A 21,167-nucleotide genomic window follows, 5' to 3' on the forward strand; every position below is an offset into this window, starting at 1 on the left:
GTTGAACTGTTTAACAATGATATGCAGCTCTTGTATGTTCTGTTTTTCTCTTTTTCTCTTCCCCCTCCTCTTCCTTTGTTTTTCTTTTTTACATTTATTTTTGAGAGACAAAGTGCATGTATGTGTGTTTGTGCCGTGGGGCTGGGGCAGAGGGAGAGGCAGAAAGAGAGAGAGAATCTGAAGTGGACTCTGTGATGATAGCAGTGAACCGGATGTGGGGCTAAACTCATGAACTATGAGATCATGACCTGAGCCGAAGTTGGATGCTCCCTCTTCTGACCCTCCTCACTCTCTTTCTGGCTTGTCTGTTTGTTTCTTCTAGTTCCCACCTACAGTTCCAATGCAAGTTTTGCTTTTATGCTTTAGCCTTTCACTTATTAGTCATATTAATTTCAAATTATTTCTCTGATAGTTGCTATATCTGTCATATCTGATTTTGATTCTATTGAATGCTTGGTCTCTTGGCAGTGTTTTTTTTTTTCCTAAATATTTTTCCTTCTTCATTTGTGTGTCTTTGTTTCTTTGCTCAAAACTGAACATATTATATAGGATGGTAGAGACTGAGATAAATAGTATGAATGCCTAAAAATAAAGATGCTTCTTTTTTTACTTGGCATTTAGTAACATGATTGAGTCGATTAGTCATATATTGAACTAGGTTTTGGTTTTGGTCTATTATTGTTTGCCTCAATGCCTCTGTGTTGGTCTTGTGCTTCTGGTGAGGCTGATTTGCCATCCTCTTTTTCTCCACATGCTTCTTTACGTTTTTCTTTGCAACGAAGTCGCAAAGAGGGTCCTTCACCACAATCTCACCCCTCGACTATTGGTAGACTGTTGGTACTATACTTGGTACCCGGATAATAGGAGCATTCCTTCATATTCTTGTTAAGTGATAGCCTCAGGCAGGTGCTACACACCTGTACACCGGGATCTCAGAGGTGGAATCTTCTGAGATCCTATCCCAACTTTAATGCAGGGATTCCCTGATGATCTATACTCAGGACATTGTCCTGCCTCTTACTGAGAGACAGCTGGTGTGTTTTATTTCTTTTTCTTTTCCAATCTCCTGGGTGCAGCATATCCTCACCTGTATCCACAGGGTGACAGAGTATTTATCTTGTCCCTAGTAACTTAAAGCTTTGTTCCATAACAGATATAGGAACATAGGATAAAGCTGCACACTCACACCTTTCTCACAGCAGCTTCTGTTTCTTAGATGGCTTTATTAGCTCTCTTATCCTACACTAAATCTTCCTTAAAAGTGCTTGCTGAGGTTTTTTGAATAAAAGCTGTCAATGGTTATTGATTCCTCTGCCTTTTGTGGCTTCTAAGGGTTGTTTAATGTAATGCTAAACTATACACAGCCTTTAGCAATCCATTGAAGACTTTAGCTGAATTCTCCTTGTTAGCTTATACAGTGTTCCATGGCTGTCTCACCATCTCTTCTTGGAGGCAGACGCCTGTTTTTAGACCATGGGCTATTGCATTGTACAGGGACACAGAGTCCCTCATGGGTTCCAAATAATTGTGGTTTTGTAAATTATTCATATATTTCTTATCATTAGGGTGAGAGCAGTACTCCTCCAACTGTACAATTTCTGATCAGATGCCAGACTTTAATTGAATCCTTGTTTAATTGCGATATGTCATTTTCTTCCTCCTGATTTCAAGTTTGGTGTTTATCTTTAGGTCTTAAGAGTTTGGCTAGAAATGGCCTTTTTTGGTGTGTTTATTTTGCTTGAGGATCATTGTAATCTTTTAAACTGTAAATTTAGATGTTGAAGCATAATTTCTTTCATTATCATTTCAAGTTATTTTTTTGCACCATTGTCTTTCTCTTCTCCTATGGGGACTGATTCAATTGCATGTGCTGTACCCCATGTATTATCCAACGGTTTCCTTAGGCACTGTTCATTTCTTTCCTTGCTCTTCCTCACATTAGTTCATTGTAACTGATCTTTATTCAAGTTTATTTTTTTCTCGATGAACTCAGTTCTGTTGTTGAATCCATCTTGTGATTTTTTTTTTATGTTTTATAAGCTGCTTCATTATTTTGTTCCTGAATTTCCATTTTGTTCTTTCTTATAATTTCTATTTCTCTACTAATAGTTCCTGTCATTGTAATAAGAAGCGTATTGTATTCTTTTCATTAAAGACAGCTATTTTGGTCGCTTTAGAATCTTGTCTGCTAATTCCAACAACTGTATCCTATATCAGATTCGTTCTCAATTGTTTTTCTTTTCTTTTAAGAACATGTCCTTTTTCCCTGGTGCTTCACACATCTCATAAATCTGGATGTTGTTCCAGATGTCACTTATACTAAATTGTGGAATGCTTTATGTTATTTCACTCCAATGAGTATTTTTTTTATTTTAGGAGATAATTAATTTTGTTGGACTCAGAATGAAAACTGCATTTCTTGAAATCCAGCTCTAATCTCAATTCGGATGTGTAGACTCTAGTGTAGGTGATTGGAATCTACAGTGTGTATGTGAGTGTGATTGATGGGTCATCAGAATCTCTGGCAGATAATATCGGCTCTCTGACTCTTTTCTTGCCTGGATTTCTCCTTTGATTTTCAGTGGTTGTACAAAATTTTCTAATTTTTTAGGCTTGAATGTGTGTATTTTTCCACGAGTGTCCCTCCCATCTTCTTCCAGGCCAACTCTGTTAGCTACCAGGCTGAAAAACAGCAAAAATTGAGAATTCACTCCATATAACTTCCCTTTACAAAATGTAGGTTATCCACCAGAATCTGCCAGCTTCTTAATCACTCTTAAATTCCTTCCTATGTTGTTTTTTTTTTAATTTGTGCAGAGTTTAATGGTTTATGAGTAAGAGCATCAGTCCAGTAAATGTTACTCAGCCATTACTGGAAACAGAATCTAAAATAACTATTTAAATGACATGTTGGAGAGAAGATTTTTGTCTTACTTGTCTTTGGATCTAGAAGACCTAGGAGCATAGCATGTATTGAAGCCAGTATGGGAAAAATGCTACTTTACTTCTCATTGCCTACTCCTGTGTGACCCCACTCCTTTCCCAAATCAGTCTTTTAATTAATTTATTCATTTTTGGTGCTATGGTACTTTTTAAATTTGTAAACCTTCAAGAGTGAGCACAGTACTTCAGTCACTTTGAATATGTTTTGAAATCTACATTCCCTGGGATTTCTGCATTCATTTGAATGGCTTTATATTGATTTATGTTAATCTAAATTATGCTAAAATATTTGCTGAATAAGCAAATGCAATTGTTAATATAGGCTTGCTATTTCATAAGATGAGGAAGTGAATTCCTTTGTGTCTGCATTCTAGAAGTGAATAACCTAATTTTCTACTATAGCATATACATTTAGGGGATATTGATCGATGTTTTTCAGTTATAAAACTGTGTCTGATAGCTTTTGCCTTTCAGAAATTTTTGACACATCTTTGAAGAGAAAAGACATCAGCATGTTTCTTAAGTGATTTTAGATGTTTCATGGGGATTATAGTGATCTCCAAAGGATTGTAAGAACTGGTGAGTGTAGGAGGAAAAAGAGCAAAGTGATTTTACCCATTACTGAGTACAATGTGGTGGTTTGCACCTAGATGTTGTAATCTAGCACCAGTCCTGTAGGGTTCAGTCACAAAAAACAATCATTTATATTATCTTGTGTAGTCCCTTGCAAAGTGGATTTATTTGTCCCTCTTTAAGAGTTGAGGAAGGTTAAGAAGTAAAACCTAAAGTCACACAATTAGTAAGTGGTAAAGGGATTTGAATACAGATTGTATAGACTCTGAACTTAATGAACTTACGTTCTTTGACTTATCACGTAATCTTCCAAAGGATCGCTCAGAATTCAAGTACTATCTAGTCAGTTCAAGTATGTAATTCATCTGGATTGTGGTAACTGCCTCTCATATACTTGTACACACAAAGGGGATATTTTCCTGTTTCATTTTGGCTAAAGATTGCAGAAATGTTTCCAAAAATTAGTAACTATTATTTGGCCTTGATTTTAATATCTCTGAATGAATTTTTTCCTTTGTGTAAAAATAAGTAACATATAAAGTGAGGCTAATACATGTATTTAAAGCTTTCTTGAATTATATCGATAATCTATACCAACTCCCAAGAGAGAGATTTTTAGTTATTAAGTTATTTTTATGTCAGATTTACTTATATTCATTAGCCTTAGGGTTAAATTTGAAAATTTACTCAGGTTTTAGTATCTTGAGATTTAATCTTTAAAACCATGTTTATAATATGTATATAATATAAATATCATTCATCATCTATTTGATAACTAAATATTGGTAGTTCCCTGGACTTCATATTTTTTCTTCTAGTTGTAAAAATAGATACATATTAATAAATAAATATTTATTTTATACTACTACTAATAAATATTTTAATAAATACCAACATTTCTTTTAATGCATAATAAAGATATATGCCTTTAACTGACTATGAAGATGTTTAAGTAGATTCTTTTCATACACTAAACCATTTGTTTGCATAATTTTTTATATCTTTAACTGAAGATTTCCTTATGCTACATATTCTATAAGTCATGAAATAAATAAGTGGTTGAAAAATTCAGATAGTGCCAGATAGTGAATTTTTTTTTCTTTTTCCATGTGAAGGATACTCTCTTATCTTTCTAGAACCATTCATGATTATGCATAGGATATTGATCTTTTTGCTCAAGTGAGTTTTTGAGTGAGTTTTTCTCAGTGTTTCCTAGACTCTTTTCTTGAGCTATTATTGAACCATTTGTACTGTTTTGAGCTACATTTCCTTAAATGCATTTACTACCTCAAAGCAAACTTATTTTTTATTGTCCAACGTTTTAATGTTCTCTAAGAAGATGATAAATTCACTGACTAGTCTTCCAGGGTTTTTTTGTTTTGTTTTTTGTTTTTTGGTTTTTTTGTTTGTTTGTTTGTTTAGTAATAAAACTTTTCTATGAAACCAGCATAAAATTACTCACCTTTACATTTTTTTTCCTGCATCTAATTTCCCTCCAACACAAAGTACTGTTACTGAATTAATTCTTTTTTGATTCTCAAATCTCACCTCAGATGTTAAATCCTTTTGTTTTACCTTGCTGGCACTTCTTACTATTTTCTATGCTCTTATATAGCACCTACTCTAGGACTCAGCTCTTTTTTATGTTGCTTTTTAAGTGTATATTTGTATCTGTTCCATATTTTGTCTCCTTTATATATGTGTGTATACTGCCTGTATAGTATTTGATATGTACTTACCACTTAATTCATTTAATCATCATTTATGGGATTTTTTTGAGTACATACTATTTGCCAAACATTGACCCAGGCACTTAGGATATAGCAGTGAATAAAAATATCACATTTATTTCATGAGCCACTCCTTCTGAATGTCTTTTTCTGATCATTCATCATCTATTTGATAACTAAATATTGGCAGTCCTCTAGATTTATTATTTTTTTCTTCTAGCTATACTAATTATTATTATGGTTTTGCTTAGTATCTTGTTCAAATATAAAATGTATACAGATGATTCCCAAAATCACATTTCTAGCCTTGATACCCAGAATCATATATTCAACTTCCCATTAAAATCTTCTCTGAAAGTTTGACAAGCATTTCAATATTAACATTGCGAACGTCCAATTTAGATGCCCCATACAACTCTGTTTTTGTGTCTTCATCAACTCAGTAAATGTTAAGTTCATTATTTCAGTAGGTTAAGCCTATCACCTCAGAGCCATCTATGAGTAAAAAAAAAAAATAGAGACAGAGATGGGAAGATCTCCCAGTAAAAACAAAGTCTTTATTGTGACTCATGTGAGTGAACAGACCATTAATTCTCTGACTTCATTTCTTACAGCTCTCTCTTCATTCACTCAACTCCAGTAAAATTGGTTCTTTCTCTTCTACAGTGGCATCAGGCACGGCTTGACCTTAGATACTTTTGGCTGGCTATTTCTTACACCTGTTATACCCCTCACCCCCAGAACCCAGATTATTCATACCTTCACTTCTTTTGTATTTCTGCTAGGAGATTCTGCCTTTAGAGACGTTGTGGTAGGATGAATTCTATAGCCCTTCTAGGATTCCACACTCCTGGTTATTCAAACAAACACTAATCTAGGTATTATTATAAGAGGATTGTATAGTTGTAAGTCAATAGGCCTTCAAACATTGATCCAAAGAAGGATCTAAAAGAGTAAACACAGCAAAGATGGCAGCAACATTATGAATGGGTTTCTTTGGAAAGTGTTATACTATGATTTCACCACTCGTCTAAGAAAATGAGAGTGCTTCCTTTTATTTCAAGTTGAGAAAGAGATTTAAACAGAACCATTGTTTTAAATGTGTTTCCAGACAGGTGGATAATGGTCTGAATGCCACCAGGAAAGTATGCAAGCAGGAAGCAGTCATGAGCTGCTAACTTGTTTGATGTCAAAGCAAAGGAAAGTTACTGCTGCTTTGAAATTTTATTTTTGGAAAGGAGATGCAAAGATATCTACTGTGGACAATATTTGAGCCATATGAGTGAGAAACAATGTAAATTCTGCCCATGAGAGATGTTTTGAACACTGAGTAAATGCTGAGATAAAAATGGATCACCAGAGAGATCCAGGGACTAATCGCTAGGGGGGCAGCCAGAGGAAAATATCACATATCACAAGAAATAGAGTTGGACGTTCACATTGGGAAACCCTGGAAAATCTAAGAAAGGATCTAGAAGAAAAATAGATTCAAAAACCTAATAAGCCTGTACAGCATAATGCCTTCCTAAGCTAGTCATCAGTTTTGGGATTTTTTTGCTGCATGATTTTATTACTTTTTTTACTTTTTTAATTTAGTTGCTTAGCATATAGTGCAATAATGATTTTAGAAGTAGATTCCTGTGACTCATCCCCTATGTGTAACACCTAGTGCTCATCCCATCAGGTGTCTTACTTTAGCCTCCTTGCCCATTCAGGCCATCCCCTCTCCCACAACCCTTCCAACAACCTTCAGTTTGTTCTCTGTATTTAAGAGTCTCTTATGTTTTGTCCCACTCCTTGTTTTTATATTATTTTTGCTTCTTTTCCTTTATGTTCATCTGTTTTGTGTGAGTGAAGTCGTATGATATTTGCCTTTCTCTGACTGACTAATTTCGCTTAGTATAATACCCTCTAGTTCCATCCATGGAGTTGCATATGGCAAGATTTCATTCTTTTTGATTTCCGAGTAGTACTCCATTATATATATATATATATATATATATATATATATATATATACACACACACACCACATCTTCTTTATCCATCCATTGATGGATGGACATTTAGGCTCTTTTCCTATTTTGGCTAGTGCAAAAGCACTGCTATAAGCATTGGGGTGCATGTACCCCTTCAAAACAGCACTCCTGTATTCTTGGATAAATACCTAGTAGTGCAATTGCTAGGTTGTAGGGTAGTTCTATTTTTAACTTTTTAAGGAAGCTCTATACTGTTTCCAGAATGGCTGCACCAGTTTGCATTCCCACCAGCAGTGCAAAAGAGATCCTCTTTCTCTGCATCCTCGCCAACATCCATTGTTGCCTGAGTTGTTAATGTTAGCCACTCTGACAGGTGTGAGGTAGTGTCTCATTGTGGCTTTAATTTTTTATTTCCCTGATGATGAGTAATGTTGAGCATTTTTTATGTGCCTGTTAGCCATCTGGATGTCTTTTTTGGAAAAGTGTCTATTCATGTCTTGTAAGAACCTCTCTGCCTACACTTATGTATCCTTCATCCACTTATGCCAAAACTGGAGGTAATCATAAAAGAGATGGGAAAGGAGAGTTGGAAGAAAAATGGAGAATTAAGGAAACATCATACTCCCTTACTTGAGTTTGCATTTGCAAAATCCCCAGCTAGGGAAAGGAAGAATCAGTTTAGAGTTGTGATCATTATATGAAATTAGACATTTTGAAATACCAATTAACCCACATGTGTTGCAGTCTTTTAATATGGTAATTATTAAATGGCAACGTTAAAAGGACAATGCAATTTTTTTTACCTGAAGCTGAGATGAAGAAATCATGGGACCACCTGAGTTTTCCCAAAGAGTTTTCTCAAGGAGAAAACTTCCACAATGAATGTATATTTACAAAGAATCAGAGAAAAAAATAAAAGTGAATTCAGATTATATCCTATGAATACTACTTGTCTAAGATATGTGTGTATGTGCATTACATAATCAATGTACTAGTTAAAATATAATGTATGTGAACCTGTGCTTATATGTATGTAGTATCATGCTCAAAAAGGTAGATAGACTGGTCATACAGACAGTGAACTGTGAATGATGTTGGTTAAACAATATAAGTGAATGATTACCTCAAGATGACTAGTGTGGACTAAAGTAAAAAAAAAATCATCTGAGAATGAATGTTAAGAAGAGCAATATTTAAGAGATAGGTAAAGGAATAACAAATGAAGACGACTGAAAAAACTGAATAAATAAATAGGAGAGTATGTTGTAAAATGTCTTAAGAATCAAGCTTTGTCTTCTTCTACAAGGTACACTGTGATTTATTTCAACACAATGCAAAGTAGCTCCAAACCCTGAAATCCTGTCAGTGACTGCTTAAAATAATCTAAATTCCAAAAATTAATTAACTGAATAACACTACAAAATAAATTATCACCATTTTTAAGTAATCTTTGATAGAGTCTCATAACATGATAAAAATGTTACTTTAAATGTTAAAAGTATTTTAAGATAATGACAGTTTTATAATATAGATAAATTACAAAGGCTTTAAATTTATTTGAAATATTTCAACCATCAGTAAAATAAGACAGAGGAAGACAAATGCCTTATGATCTCACTTATATGTTGAATCTAAAAATTAAAAAATAAACACAAAGATAACAGCAACAAAACAAAACAAACAAAAATCCACAAACTTATAGCTACAAAGAACAGATTGGTGTTTCCCAAAGGTGAGGGATTGGCAGGGGGTGTGGTCTGGGGTAGGGGTGGGACATGTAAAAATGAGTAAAAATGGTCAAAAGATAAAAAGCTCAAGTTATAAGATAAACACGATCTGGGATGTAATGTAGAGCATGGTGACTCTAGTTAACAATTCTTTATTGTATATTCATAAGTTGCTAAGAGAGTAGATCTTAAAGTTCTTATCGTAAGAAAAAATATATATAATGATGTGAGGTGATGGCTGTTAATTAAACTTACTCTGGTAACCATTTTGTAATATATAATTTATATTGATATAATCTATACAATGCATATATAAAATCACTATGTTGTATCACTTAGACTAATACAATGTTTTGAGTAAATTATATGTATCTCGATAAAACTGAGGGGGGGGGAGGAACAGAGTAAATGAGTCAATCTCAGTCATTCTAAATATAGGTTTCCATCCTTGTCAATGTATAAACATGGTGATTTTATGCTTTTTTTTAAAAAAAAATTAACGTTTATTTATTTTTGAGACAGAGAGAGACAGAGACAGAGCATGAACGGGGGAGGGTCAGAGAGAAGGAGACACAGAATCTGAAACAGGCTCCAGGCTCTGAACTGTCAGCACAGAGCCCGATGCGGGGCTTGAACTCACGGACTGTGAGATCATGACCTGAGCTGAAGTCGGCCGCTTAACCGACTGAGCTACCCAGGTGCCCTATAATTTTATGCTTTTTTAACTTGTTTGCACATACTACTCTTTCCACATTGATTTCACCCACATATTTATTATTTTTAACACCACTAAAAATATGTATATCCCAAACCTCACATTAATTATAATATTGAGCTCTGTGTTACCTCTATTTAGATAGCTACCATAACATTTTATGAAAATATTAATATTCAAGAGAGGAAAACTTTGTAAAAACAGTTATTCAAGAGGGGTGCCTGGGTGGTTCAGTGGGTTAAGCGTCCAACTTCGGCTCAGGTCATGATCTCAGTCTGTGAGTTCGAGCCCCGCATCGGGCTCTGTGCCGACAGCTTAGAGCCTGGATCCTGCTTCAAATTCTGTGTGTCCCTCTCTCTCTGCTCCTCCCCGTCATGCTCTGTCTCTCTCTCCTTCAAAAAAAAACATTAAAATTATTCAAGAAACAACTTTAATAATGTCAAGGGATGTCAAAGTCCTTAAGTTCACCCAACAAGAGTGAATCCACTCGTAATTTTTAAACAACTGCATATTATTTCCAAATTTGCAAGAAGATAATTTTAAGCAATATTCAGACTCTGAAAGTTAGTTTTGAGTATTACATTGTATCAAACCCCTATTATCATATTTCAAATGATAAATGTAGATTTCCCCTTAGTTATTTTTCTCTCTCATCTTGCATTGATAAGCTATCAGATTTGATCATATATGATGACTGTTGGAGAGCATTTCATATATAGATCCTCTACACATACACATACACATAATGTCCTCATTGCCAAACTTAGGGGTCATATTGTAATTCAGACACAACATAGATGCAATTATAATAGTGAAGAGAAAAATGAAGAATATGGCATTCTTACTGAAATACTGAAAGTAGGCATATGACATGCTTTGTAAAATTCACTTTATGTACATTCTGTTCATTTAGTATTCTGCTGTGTCATTTAGTGTTACCACCTAACAATTAAGATGTTCTAACATTCTAAAATGTGAAAAAAGAAAAGGTTCATAATAATTTAAGTCTCTTTATGAGTAATTTTTAGATATGCAGTGTTACGTTTATACTAATTTTAAAGTTAACTATAAAAAGATGGAACCACATAGTAACTCATACATGTACTAATGTTGCATGATTTTCTTCAAAAACTTGGGATTTTTTGGATTGATTTTGACTGACTATACTTGATTCCAGTTCTCAAGGTCTTGATCAGTGGGAACCTGGGAGGAAGGTGGATATACTGGATTAGTGGGAAATGCCCATTTGCTTGTGGTTTTCACATTGAGAATGCACAGCTTCCGGAACAATAGCCTTGGTGATGACTAGATTAAAAATGGGACAAGCAGCAGCCGGAGGGCACAGTGACCGGCCTGTGTACTTTCTCCTGAGTTCTGTAATAGAGAGAGAATCTGGGTGAACCAAGCAGGGAGACCGGGGTATAGTATCTACTTCAGCCATTCCCTTCGAAGAAACTGTCATGAGCAGCATGTCCCTGTAATCACTGAGCTCAACATTGCACCTGTGCCCTGTGTCTTATACTGTGTCAACACATGACTCTCAACGTTGCACCTGTGCCCTGTGTCCTATAATGTGTCAACACATGACTCGCCAGTGTATGCAAAGCACAAGGGAACATACAAAGAAATAAAAAACACTGACTTTACTCTTGGTTGAAATTCGACTGTAGTTCTCTTTCTCCCAGAAGTGGGATAAAGATGGCCTCAGCATTTATTTTTGTCCAGATGGAGGAGTAGACAAAAGAAAACCCCAAAGCATCATTTACCTGAACTAAAAATCAGTTTGCCTTGATGGAAAGCCTAAGGTCATAAAACTTATAGAGGGAAATATAAGAATAAATATATCTAACCTTTGGTTAGCAGACATTTCTTAGATATGACACATAAAAGGAACAAATGATAAATCAAACTTCATCTATATAGATAGATAGATAGATAGATAGATAGATAGAGATCTATATAGATCTATCTATATATATAGTTTTTAAAAATATTCTGCTTTAAAATGAAAAGACAAGACACACACTGAGAGAAAATATTGCCAAATACATACCTAATAAAGGTCTTGAATCCAAAAAAATATATATAAATAATACTAATCTCAATAATTGTCAAACAATTTACCTGAAAAGTGGGTAAAGATCTGTACACTTGCACAAAGCAGATTTGTGATGTAAATTAACATATGAAAATATTGACATCAGTCAGTATTAGGGAAATGCTGAATTCAATCACAGTGAGATGCCTCTTATACGCTTATTAGAGTGGTAATAAATAAATAAATAAATAAATAACATTACCATGAAGTGCTGGTGCGTATGAAAGCAGTTGAATCTCTAATAACTGGCTAATAGGAACTCAAAATGGGACAGATTCTTTGAAAAACAGTTTTATAAAATGAAACATTACTTACCATATAACCCAGAAATCTCATTTCAGGATATTTATCTTAAAGAAATTTAGGATATTGAAGATATCCTAGATTGAAGAAAAATCTAGGATATTTATCTTAGAGAAATTATAACATATGATTACATAAAACATATATGTGGATATTTATAACAACTGTATAATTACAAAACTGGTGACTACCTAAATGCCCTTCAAGTGGTGAATGGTTAAACAAATTATTGTATATCCATATAGTGAATGGGATACACATTGTTGGTGGGCTAAATTAATCCCAGAATAAAGCTCTGTTCTGTGACTGCCATACAAAGCTTACAAGCTATCCTTAAAAGAATCAAGTTGATGCACAGGTTATTTAATTTCATGCTGGAACAAAATATAACATTGTAGAGAAATATTACAAAATCCACCAACCAATAATTTAAAATTCATAATGTTTAGATCCAATTAAAATTTATCAAGGATGCCAAGAAGTGCAAAAATATGGTCCATAATATGGAGAAATCATAATATTGAAAATATACTCAGAAATTACAATGATGATGAGATTAATATATAAAGATTATAAAATAACCATAAACATTATTGATATGCACAGTAGTATAAAGGTAAATAGGAACATCAATTACAAAAAAGGATATGTGAATAAAACACCCAAATAGGATGTCTAAAGATGAAACACACAATAAATGAAACGAAAACATGCTGAGTGAGAATACAAAGACATTGAACTGAGCAGCAGGGAGGGAAAAATGAACCTGAAGGTATATGATAGAAACTATCTAAATTAAAGCACATTGAAGAAAACAGAAACTGAAAAAAAAAATTCTGTATCTTAGTGAACCATGGGACAATGTAGAGGGGATTAATATATGAGTAACTGAAGTCTCAAAAGAATACTAAAAGTGTAGAGCCTCAGAAAATTATATGAATAAATAATGGTTAAAAACTTTCTGGATTTTACTAATATAATAAACCCACACATGCAAGAAATACCATAAACATTAAGCAACAGAAACAAAGAAAACCAAACCAAAGTGTACCATAAGAAGGGGCGCCTGGGTGGCTCAGTTGGTTGGGTGTCCAACTTCAGCTCAGGTCATGATCTCACAGTCTGTGGGTTTGAGCCCCAAGTCGGGCTCTGTGCTGACAGCTCGGAGCCTGGAGCCTGCTTCGGATTCTGTGTCTCCCTCTCTCTTCCCCTCCCCTGCTCATGTTCTGTCTCTCTCTGTCTCAAAAATAAATAAAAACATTAAAAAAATTAAAAAAAATCAATGTGTACCATAAGTAAATTGCTAAAAGGCAGTATTGAAAAGCAAATATTAAAAGCAACCAGAGGTGGGGGGAAAAAAGAAAGGAAAAAATTTGTTCAGAAGAGCAAAGCTCAGCATGTCAGCTAGCTTCCCCTCAACACTACTCACAATACAGTGGAACATTTTTAAGGTGTTAAAAGAAAGAAAGTCTCTGACAAAAATGTTTCTTCAAAAATTAAGCCAAAAAAAAAAAAAGCCAGAAAAAGAAAAAAAAAACCTTTTCAATAATCAAAAGCTGAGAAATTTCAAGAAATATTAAATGAGTTTATTGACACAAAAGGTAATTATACAACACAGAAATTTGAATCTATATTTAGGAATGTAGAAAGCCAGAAATGCTTAACATGGGGGGAAATATGTTTGACAAAATAAGAAATCTGTATTTGGTCTCTGCCCCTGGTTCCTGACACGGAACTTCTAAACTCTTGTAACTTCCTGAGTAATGAGGATATTAGGAGCATCTTAGAGCACCTAAATCCCTTGGAATATCCTGGGTGATATGAACATCTTTTGTTCTAATGAGGTGACCCTCGGCGGGCTCCTGGATAGCTTCAGGATGATGGCTGGTTACTATAAAGACCAAACTGTGATTAGAAGTCTGGCACTGTCAGCCCCACCCTCCATCCTCTGGAGAGGGGAGAGAAGCTGACTATTGAGTTAATAATCCATCATGTCTACTAGATGAAGCTTCTGTAAAAATCCCTAAGCTAAGGGGTTCAGGTTCAGAGGGTTGCTGAATTGGTGAATGCATCCATGTGCTGACAGAGTGGTCCACCCCAACTCCATAGGAACAGAAATTCCTGCATTTGGGACCCTTCCATATCTCACCCTATGTATCTCTTCATCTGGGTATTTATTTCTATTCTTTATAATTTCCTTTACAATAAACTGACAAACATAAACTGTTTCCCTAAGATCTGTGAGTTGTCATAACGAATTATGGAACCTGAGGAAGGGGTCATGGGAACCCACTAATCTGTAGTCAAGTTGAAAGAAGTGTGAATAGCTGGGAACCCACCACATAATATTGGTATCTGAAGTAAGGGTGCATTCTGTGGGACTGAGCCCTTAACCTGCTGGATCTGTACTAACTGAGTGGATAATGTCAGAATTGAATTAAATTGTAGGACACCTAGTTGGTGTCCACAGAGTATTAGAGAATTGCCTTGTGTGGAAAACCCATATTTGGTGTCAGAAGTGTTTACACAGGGAAAAAAAAATTCCTTTAATATAACGGATTTTTTTTCACATTTTTTAATCACTTGGAAAACCTAATACATTGTTCGGAGCAAACATCATAACAATGTACTGTGAAATTTGCAACATATATAGAATTAAAATGGGTAACACTCATAGCAAAATAATGTGAGAAAAGGTAAAGGATTTAAGTATACCCTGGCAAATTTCTTACCACATATGTGAAGTGGTACAGTATTATTTGAAGGAAGATTGTGATTAAGCTAATGATGTATACTATAAAGCTGTGGACATCCTTAGCTGACAACCATCAAAAAGCAAATATATTTCATAAACTACATTAGTTTTCTATTATGAATGTAACAGATTACCACAAAAATTAGTAGCTTAAGCAACACAAATTCATTATTTTATAGCCCTGTAAGTCAGAGGTCCAACACAGGTCTCCTCACGTTAAATCAAGGTGTTTGAAGGGCTCTAGGAGAGGATCCATTTGTTTAATCAGTAGGGTTGTTGTCAAAATTTATTTTCTTGAAGTTATAGGAGTATTCCAGTCCTTGTTGGCTTTTCCCAGATGTAGACACTACCCACTTTCCTAGACTTATGGTCTCCTTCTTCCATGTTCAAAGCCATTTTTTCTCTGTCTCATTTCTATTAGCTATGAAAAGCTTATGGTTTCACTTTATGGTTTCATTCTAAAGGATTTATGTAATTATATCGGGTTTATCCAGATAATCCACAATTATCTCCCAATTTTAAAGTCAACTGATTAGCCAATTTAATTCCATCTGCAAACTTAAGTCCTTTTAGCAATGTAATATCACAGGGGTCTAGGGATTAGAATGTGGACATCTTTGAGGGGTTATTATTTTGCCTACCACATAAACTAATAGTGGAGATTAAATAAGAATATTAAAAATATTAAAAAAGCATATTTAATCAAAAAAGAAAAGAGAAACAGAAAGAACAATTAATAAAGAGGAAAAATAAAATAATACTAACATGAAGCTTTAAAAACAACCATATTGAAATAATATTAAATGTACGTGGTCTAAACCCTTTAATGAATAGGCAGAGATTTTCAGACTTGGACAAAATGTGAGACTCAATATTGTGCTCTCTCTAAGACACATTTAGTATAAAAGTATAAATTAGTTACAAGTATAATAATAGAAATTCTAGTTATAAAAAAGTTGAAATGACTATATTTATGTAAGACAAAATAGACTTCAGAAATTGGGCAAAAGCTGTAAGTTTTACTATGACAGAAATCAGCTCTCTGTCTAAATCTAGCAATTTTTTTCATGTTACAATGATCTTGAAGCATATAGCAAGAATATTACATATATACATAGTAAAAATAATGCATAGAATACATATATGTGTAGTATTTGTACTATGTTATATATCGTGACTCTGTTATCCAAGAACTCTCAAACTCGTCAAATAGTTTGTATTGTTCCAAAAGTTCAAGATAACTCAGAAAACAATTTTTCAATTTAATTTCATTTTATCTTTGTAGCATCAACTGAATTGAATTATATTGAAAGTATATATTTAATTTAGAATATTAAAATAATTTTGTCTACTCCTTTTCTGTTACTTATGATTCTGATTAACCTTATAACACAATTTTGTATATAAATGTATTATTAAAATTATATAAACTCACTGTATTTTTTATCTTCAAGGTAACAGAGATCATGTTTGAAAAATCCCCACATTATCTGGATATGGGCATTAAAGTCTAGATATAGTAATATAACCATGCAAGGTAATGCCAGGGCACAGGCCAGTGACCTGAATACAAATCAGATCCTTGACATTTTTTATCTAAAACATTATTGCACATCACCAAATTGATCATTCAATAAACATGTACTATGTAAGAATTTCATTTCTTTGTAGCATAAAGAGTAAACTCTTGTGTTAAAATTTATTAAATATCTGTACATGTTACATTTTCAGAAATGTTATATTATGTGAGTGTCTGTACTGTATAATAAGTTCACAAAATAGAGCTTCAAAATTATTGAAAGGTTAGGGCTACTTTTGTTTCACTGTTATTGAAAAACTAAGAAGAAATAAGGTGTTGAAATTGACAAGGGTGTTTGCATGGTACATCATAAAATCTGGGCAGAGATAATTTTAAAAATTATTTTGCAGATTTTTAACATAAAATGCAAACAAATGGTTACCAGAGGGGAGGTGTATGGGGGGATGGATGAAATAATTGAAAGGGATTAAGAGTACACTTATCATGATAAGCACTGAGTAACGTATAAAATTGTTGAATCACTATATTGTACATCTGAACTTAATTCAATACAGTATATTAATTACACTGGAATTAAAATTAGAAATATAAAAATTAACTTGAACTCAAAAATAAAGTAAAATTTATGTCTTAATCGTTGATGATTGGTCAAAGGGAACTCAAGCAATTGTGAAGATGTGATATGAACAATCCTCAAAAATCTCTCATATGGGCTATTCCAGTTACTCCCTACTGGCATCCCAATTTCCACACTTGCTCCCGTATAATTCACATGGCAGAAAGTGTTTCCTTTTAAAACAAAATTCAGATGGTGTCACACTCTCTTCTAACATTTCAGTCATTCTTTATTGTACTAAAAAGACAGGCCAGAGTATGTGCACTAGAATTGAATGCTCTGTTATCTCACTGCTGATTCTTCACCGCCTGTCGCTAAATAGCATTCATGAGATGATGAATCTCTAACAGCTGGCCTTCTCTTCACTTTCTCTGGACAATTTCTTATATCTCACCTACCCCCGCATCCCAAATACCGAGAGAGAGCCTTCAGTCTTTGGTTAAATCCCAGATAGTCTTTGCCTTTTATCTGCACAGATGTTATACCCACTGTCTTTCCCCAGTGCTCTTTCCCCAGTTTGACCAGGACTAGTCACAAGGTAGATAAGCAGATATTCACCTGGAAATCAGATGTTTAGCTCTGCTTCTTGAAGACACTTGTGGACTTTACTAGGGCTCTCAATGAGACCTTCATGCTAAGCATTAGGAAACTAGCCAGTTGAGTCCTCTATTCTCAATAAGTAGGTGAAGGGAGAGGATAATGTCTCTTTACTAACTCTTACTGTTCACCAAAGGGTAATAGCTCTTCTGTATTCTTTCCATATCTTTTATTCATAAAAGCAGAATTGCACCATTGGGTTTCTCCATTGTACTAGAAGATGAGATGAGAGAGAGGGTGTGGCTCAAAGGCATACCAGAAATCTCACACCAAGAACTTCATTCCTTTGAATACTTTTGCAGTGGTTAGTATATTATGCTGTGGGTTCCTTTCTTCATGTGATCACTGAGCATTTGACAATTTCTGGCAGTAAGGAACAGTTCCAACCAATATCTCAAGCCATGCTGTTTTAAAAATAAGCTCCAAGAGAATAATGGCCTTATCTATATTTTCAACCCTGTATTTGCAGAACCAAGGTTAAGACCGAAAAGTATATAGGAAATGAGAAACTCATGAGTGCTTGTAGTTTGTTTGTTTGAGTGGGAGAATTCTGTTTTTATTCTACAAACAATTTTACAAAGAAAAATACAAATAATAAAAAAATTACTGGATTTTTTTCTCTATGCTTTTATGAAAGAGTCACAAATACCTCTTTTACCTTTGGAAACCCATGGATAGAAAGCATGGTGATTCATGGACAGAAAGCACAATATGTTCTGATACATGAATAGAATAAATTCCAAAAAGGTGTTTAAAATGAGAATTTCTTAAGTCCCAAATCTCCCAATCAGAACTTATTTAATGTAATACTATTTATCCTAAAAATGCTAAATAGGATTTAAAAACTAAATCCTAAATGTGTATGTCTTTATTTCCAATTACCTGTACACCCTGGAGTATAAAAATTAAATAAAAGGTACATATTAAAATAGATTATGTACAACTAGAACATAAAATTAACTGCAGCAGAGAGAGAATTTCATTCATAAATGGTTAAACTACTCTTCAACGCCTGCTATTGAAGGTTAAACCCTTTGGATATCCAGCTTTCCGAAAGTCTCCACAAGTCCAAGTGCATCCTCTTTTTCATGCCAGTTAACTGAGTTATTATTTTACTTTCACTTATAATGAGTTGAAAAGAGCAAATAAAAAAGAAACTGCGTTACCAAAATATATGTTAAAGATCATTTAAGCCTGACAAAGAATAATTGAAAGTAAATTTTTAAATTATGCTTCAAAACACTGACATTGTATCTGATGCTATTTAGGACATGGAGTGTTAGCAGGGCCTGAAGTTTATCCAGAGAAACCCAAATTTTGATAGATTGTACCTTGGATGCAAACCCATTTCCTTTATTTCTCTATACCTGTGTCCATCCAGCGCCCCCTGCCATCTCCCATTTCAGCATATTTGCAATTGTAAAAATTGCCTTAAGAGAACCAAAAGACAGAGCACCTGTATAAATCACATGATGGTTATTCTTTCTCTGGACATATATTACTTATAAAATCGCCATGGTTCCACAAAGATACAGAGCATTAATGAAATTCTTCCTTATTATGTGTTAAAATTTTACTTTTGTAAAATTTCTTTGAATGGGAATGAATTTTATTTCTTTATTAATAGGACATTATTATTGAATAATACATTCATAATGACAACCTATTTATTAAGAAACAGTTTGAATGAAGAATGGTAAATATATCTAACATAATTAGAAAAATAAGTGCCATTGAATAATGCCTAATCGTACTAGATGCTTTATATTCTTGTTAATTAATTCTCACAACTGTCCCGAAAGGTAGGTATTACTATCCCCATTTTACTTTGAAATTAATTACCCAAGATGAATTTAAAGCCTTAACATCTGACTGTTGAGTGGGCGCTCCAACAGGAACCAACTATTATTTTCTTTTATTTTGCTTGCTGCTGATGGTGACTTTCAGATTTCGCTAATCATTTTCTGCCTTTGCCTTTAGGATTTGATACCAGTATTTTGCCGATCTGCAAGGATTCGCTTGGCTGGATGTTTAATAGACTTGATACAAACTATGACCTGCTACTGGATCAGTCAGAGCTCGGAAGCATTTACCTTGATAAGAATGAACAGTGTACCAAGGCGTTCTTCAATTCTTGTGACACATACAAGGACAGTTTGATATCGAACAATGAATGGTGCTACTGCTTCCAGAGACAGCAAGGTAAAAGATGAGACACATATTGATGCAGATAGTTGACCTGCATGTCAAATTTTATCTATTTCTTCATGATTAAAAAAAAAAAGTACATCTTATCCCATTCATTTTAGTAGATATTTTTCTCATTAGAGTGCTTAATAAAAGAGCAAAAAAGCAGCATGTTAAACAATATAACTCAGCTAGGGATACAAAACATGCTAAACAAGATGAAAAATAGTAATTAGTATTTTGTATTAATGCACTTCATTATAGTTTCCATTATGAACCACCAAGAAGCACAGAGAGATAGGAGAACATAGATATTAAAAGCAATCATTAAAATTAATTTGCAATCTGCTTTGCCCACGGTGTAAAATAAATGGGTTTTTTATCACTATACTGTGGAGTTTTAATGTTCTATTTTGTGATCTTATTAAATGTGCCGAATGAACCACTGCATTCACCATAAAGTTATTTTTTACTCGTTTGATTTTAAAATGTCTTGGCCTTTCAAACTTTTAAAACTAACTTAGCTTCGTACAAATTCACTAGCAAAGAAAGTGTCTCTTGATTCTCTGGAAGAGGCGAGTTACCTGGAAGAGCTGGTATGATGCTAGTTCCTTAGGCATTCTTCTTTACTGGGAAATGCAATGTAACAGTGAAACCATACTTATATAATCAATCTAATGGCAATTGAAATTAAGTAGGTAACAAAAAAAGATCCAAAACCTCACTTTATGATAAAGTTTGGGGAAACTAAGGAAACAGTGGTGTGTGTAATTTTGAGGCTAATTTTATTTTTATTATTTTATTTTATTTTATTTAAATCCAAGTTAGTTTATATATAGTGTAATAATGGAGTAATTCAGAAGTAGAATTTAGTGATTCATCACTTACCTATAACACCCAGTGTTCATCTCAATAAGTGCCCTCCTCAGTACCCATCACCCATTTAACCCATCCCCCTACTCAACACCCCTCCAGCAACCCTCAATTTGTTCTCTGTATTTAAGAGTCTCTTATGGTTTGCCTCCCTCTCTGCTTTTTTCTTATTTTTCCATCCTTTCTCCTATGTTCATCTGTTTTGTTTTTTAAATTCCACATATGAGTGAAATCGTTTGATACTTGTCCTTCTCTGACTGATTTATTTCACTTAGCGTAATACATTCTAGATCCATCCACATTTCAGATGTCAAGATTTTATTCTTTTTGATACCTGAGTAATATTCCATTGTATACATTTACCACATCTTCTTTCTCCATTCATCAGTTGATGGACATTTGGGCTCTTTCCATATTTTGGCTATTGTTGATAGTGCTACTACAAACATTGGGGTGCACATGCCCCTTTGGATCAGCATTTTTGTATCCTTTGGATAAATACCTAGTAGTGTAATTACTGGAACATGGAATA

General features: G+C 34.0%; 1 protein-coding gene across 3 annotated transcripts in view; it reads left to right on the forward strand.

The window, feature by feature from the left end:
• Positions 1 to 21,167, forward strand: part of SPOCK3 (SPARC (osteonectin), cwcv and kazal like domains proteoglycan 3) — a 479,180-nt gene that overhangs the window by 447,316 nt on the left and 10,697 nt on the right. For all 3 annotated transcript variants that reach the window (XM_053216740.1, XM_027068602.2, XM_053216739.1), the window contains exon 8: positions 19,556 to 19,777. In XM_053216740.1, the coding sequence (XP_053072715.1) occupies positions 19,556 to 19,777 (222 nt within the window). The remainder of the gene's footprint in view (positions 1 to 19,555; positions 19,778 to 21,167) is intronic.

The sequence above is a fragment of the Acinonyx jubatus genome, chromosome B1 (genome assembly GCF_027475565.1).
Source record: "Acinonyx jubatus isolate Ajub_Pintada_27869175 chromosome B1, VMU_Ajub_asm_v1.0, whole genome shotgun sequence".
Classification (NCBI taxonomy): domain Eukaryota; kingdom Metazoa; phylum Chordata; class Mammalia; order Carnivora; family Felidae; genus Acinonyx; species Acinonyx jubatus.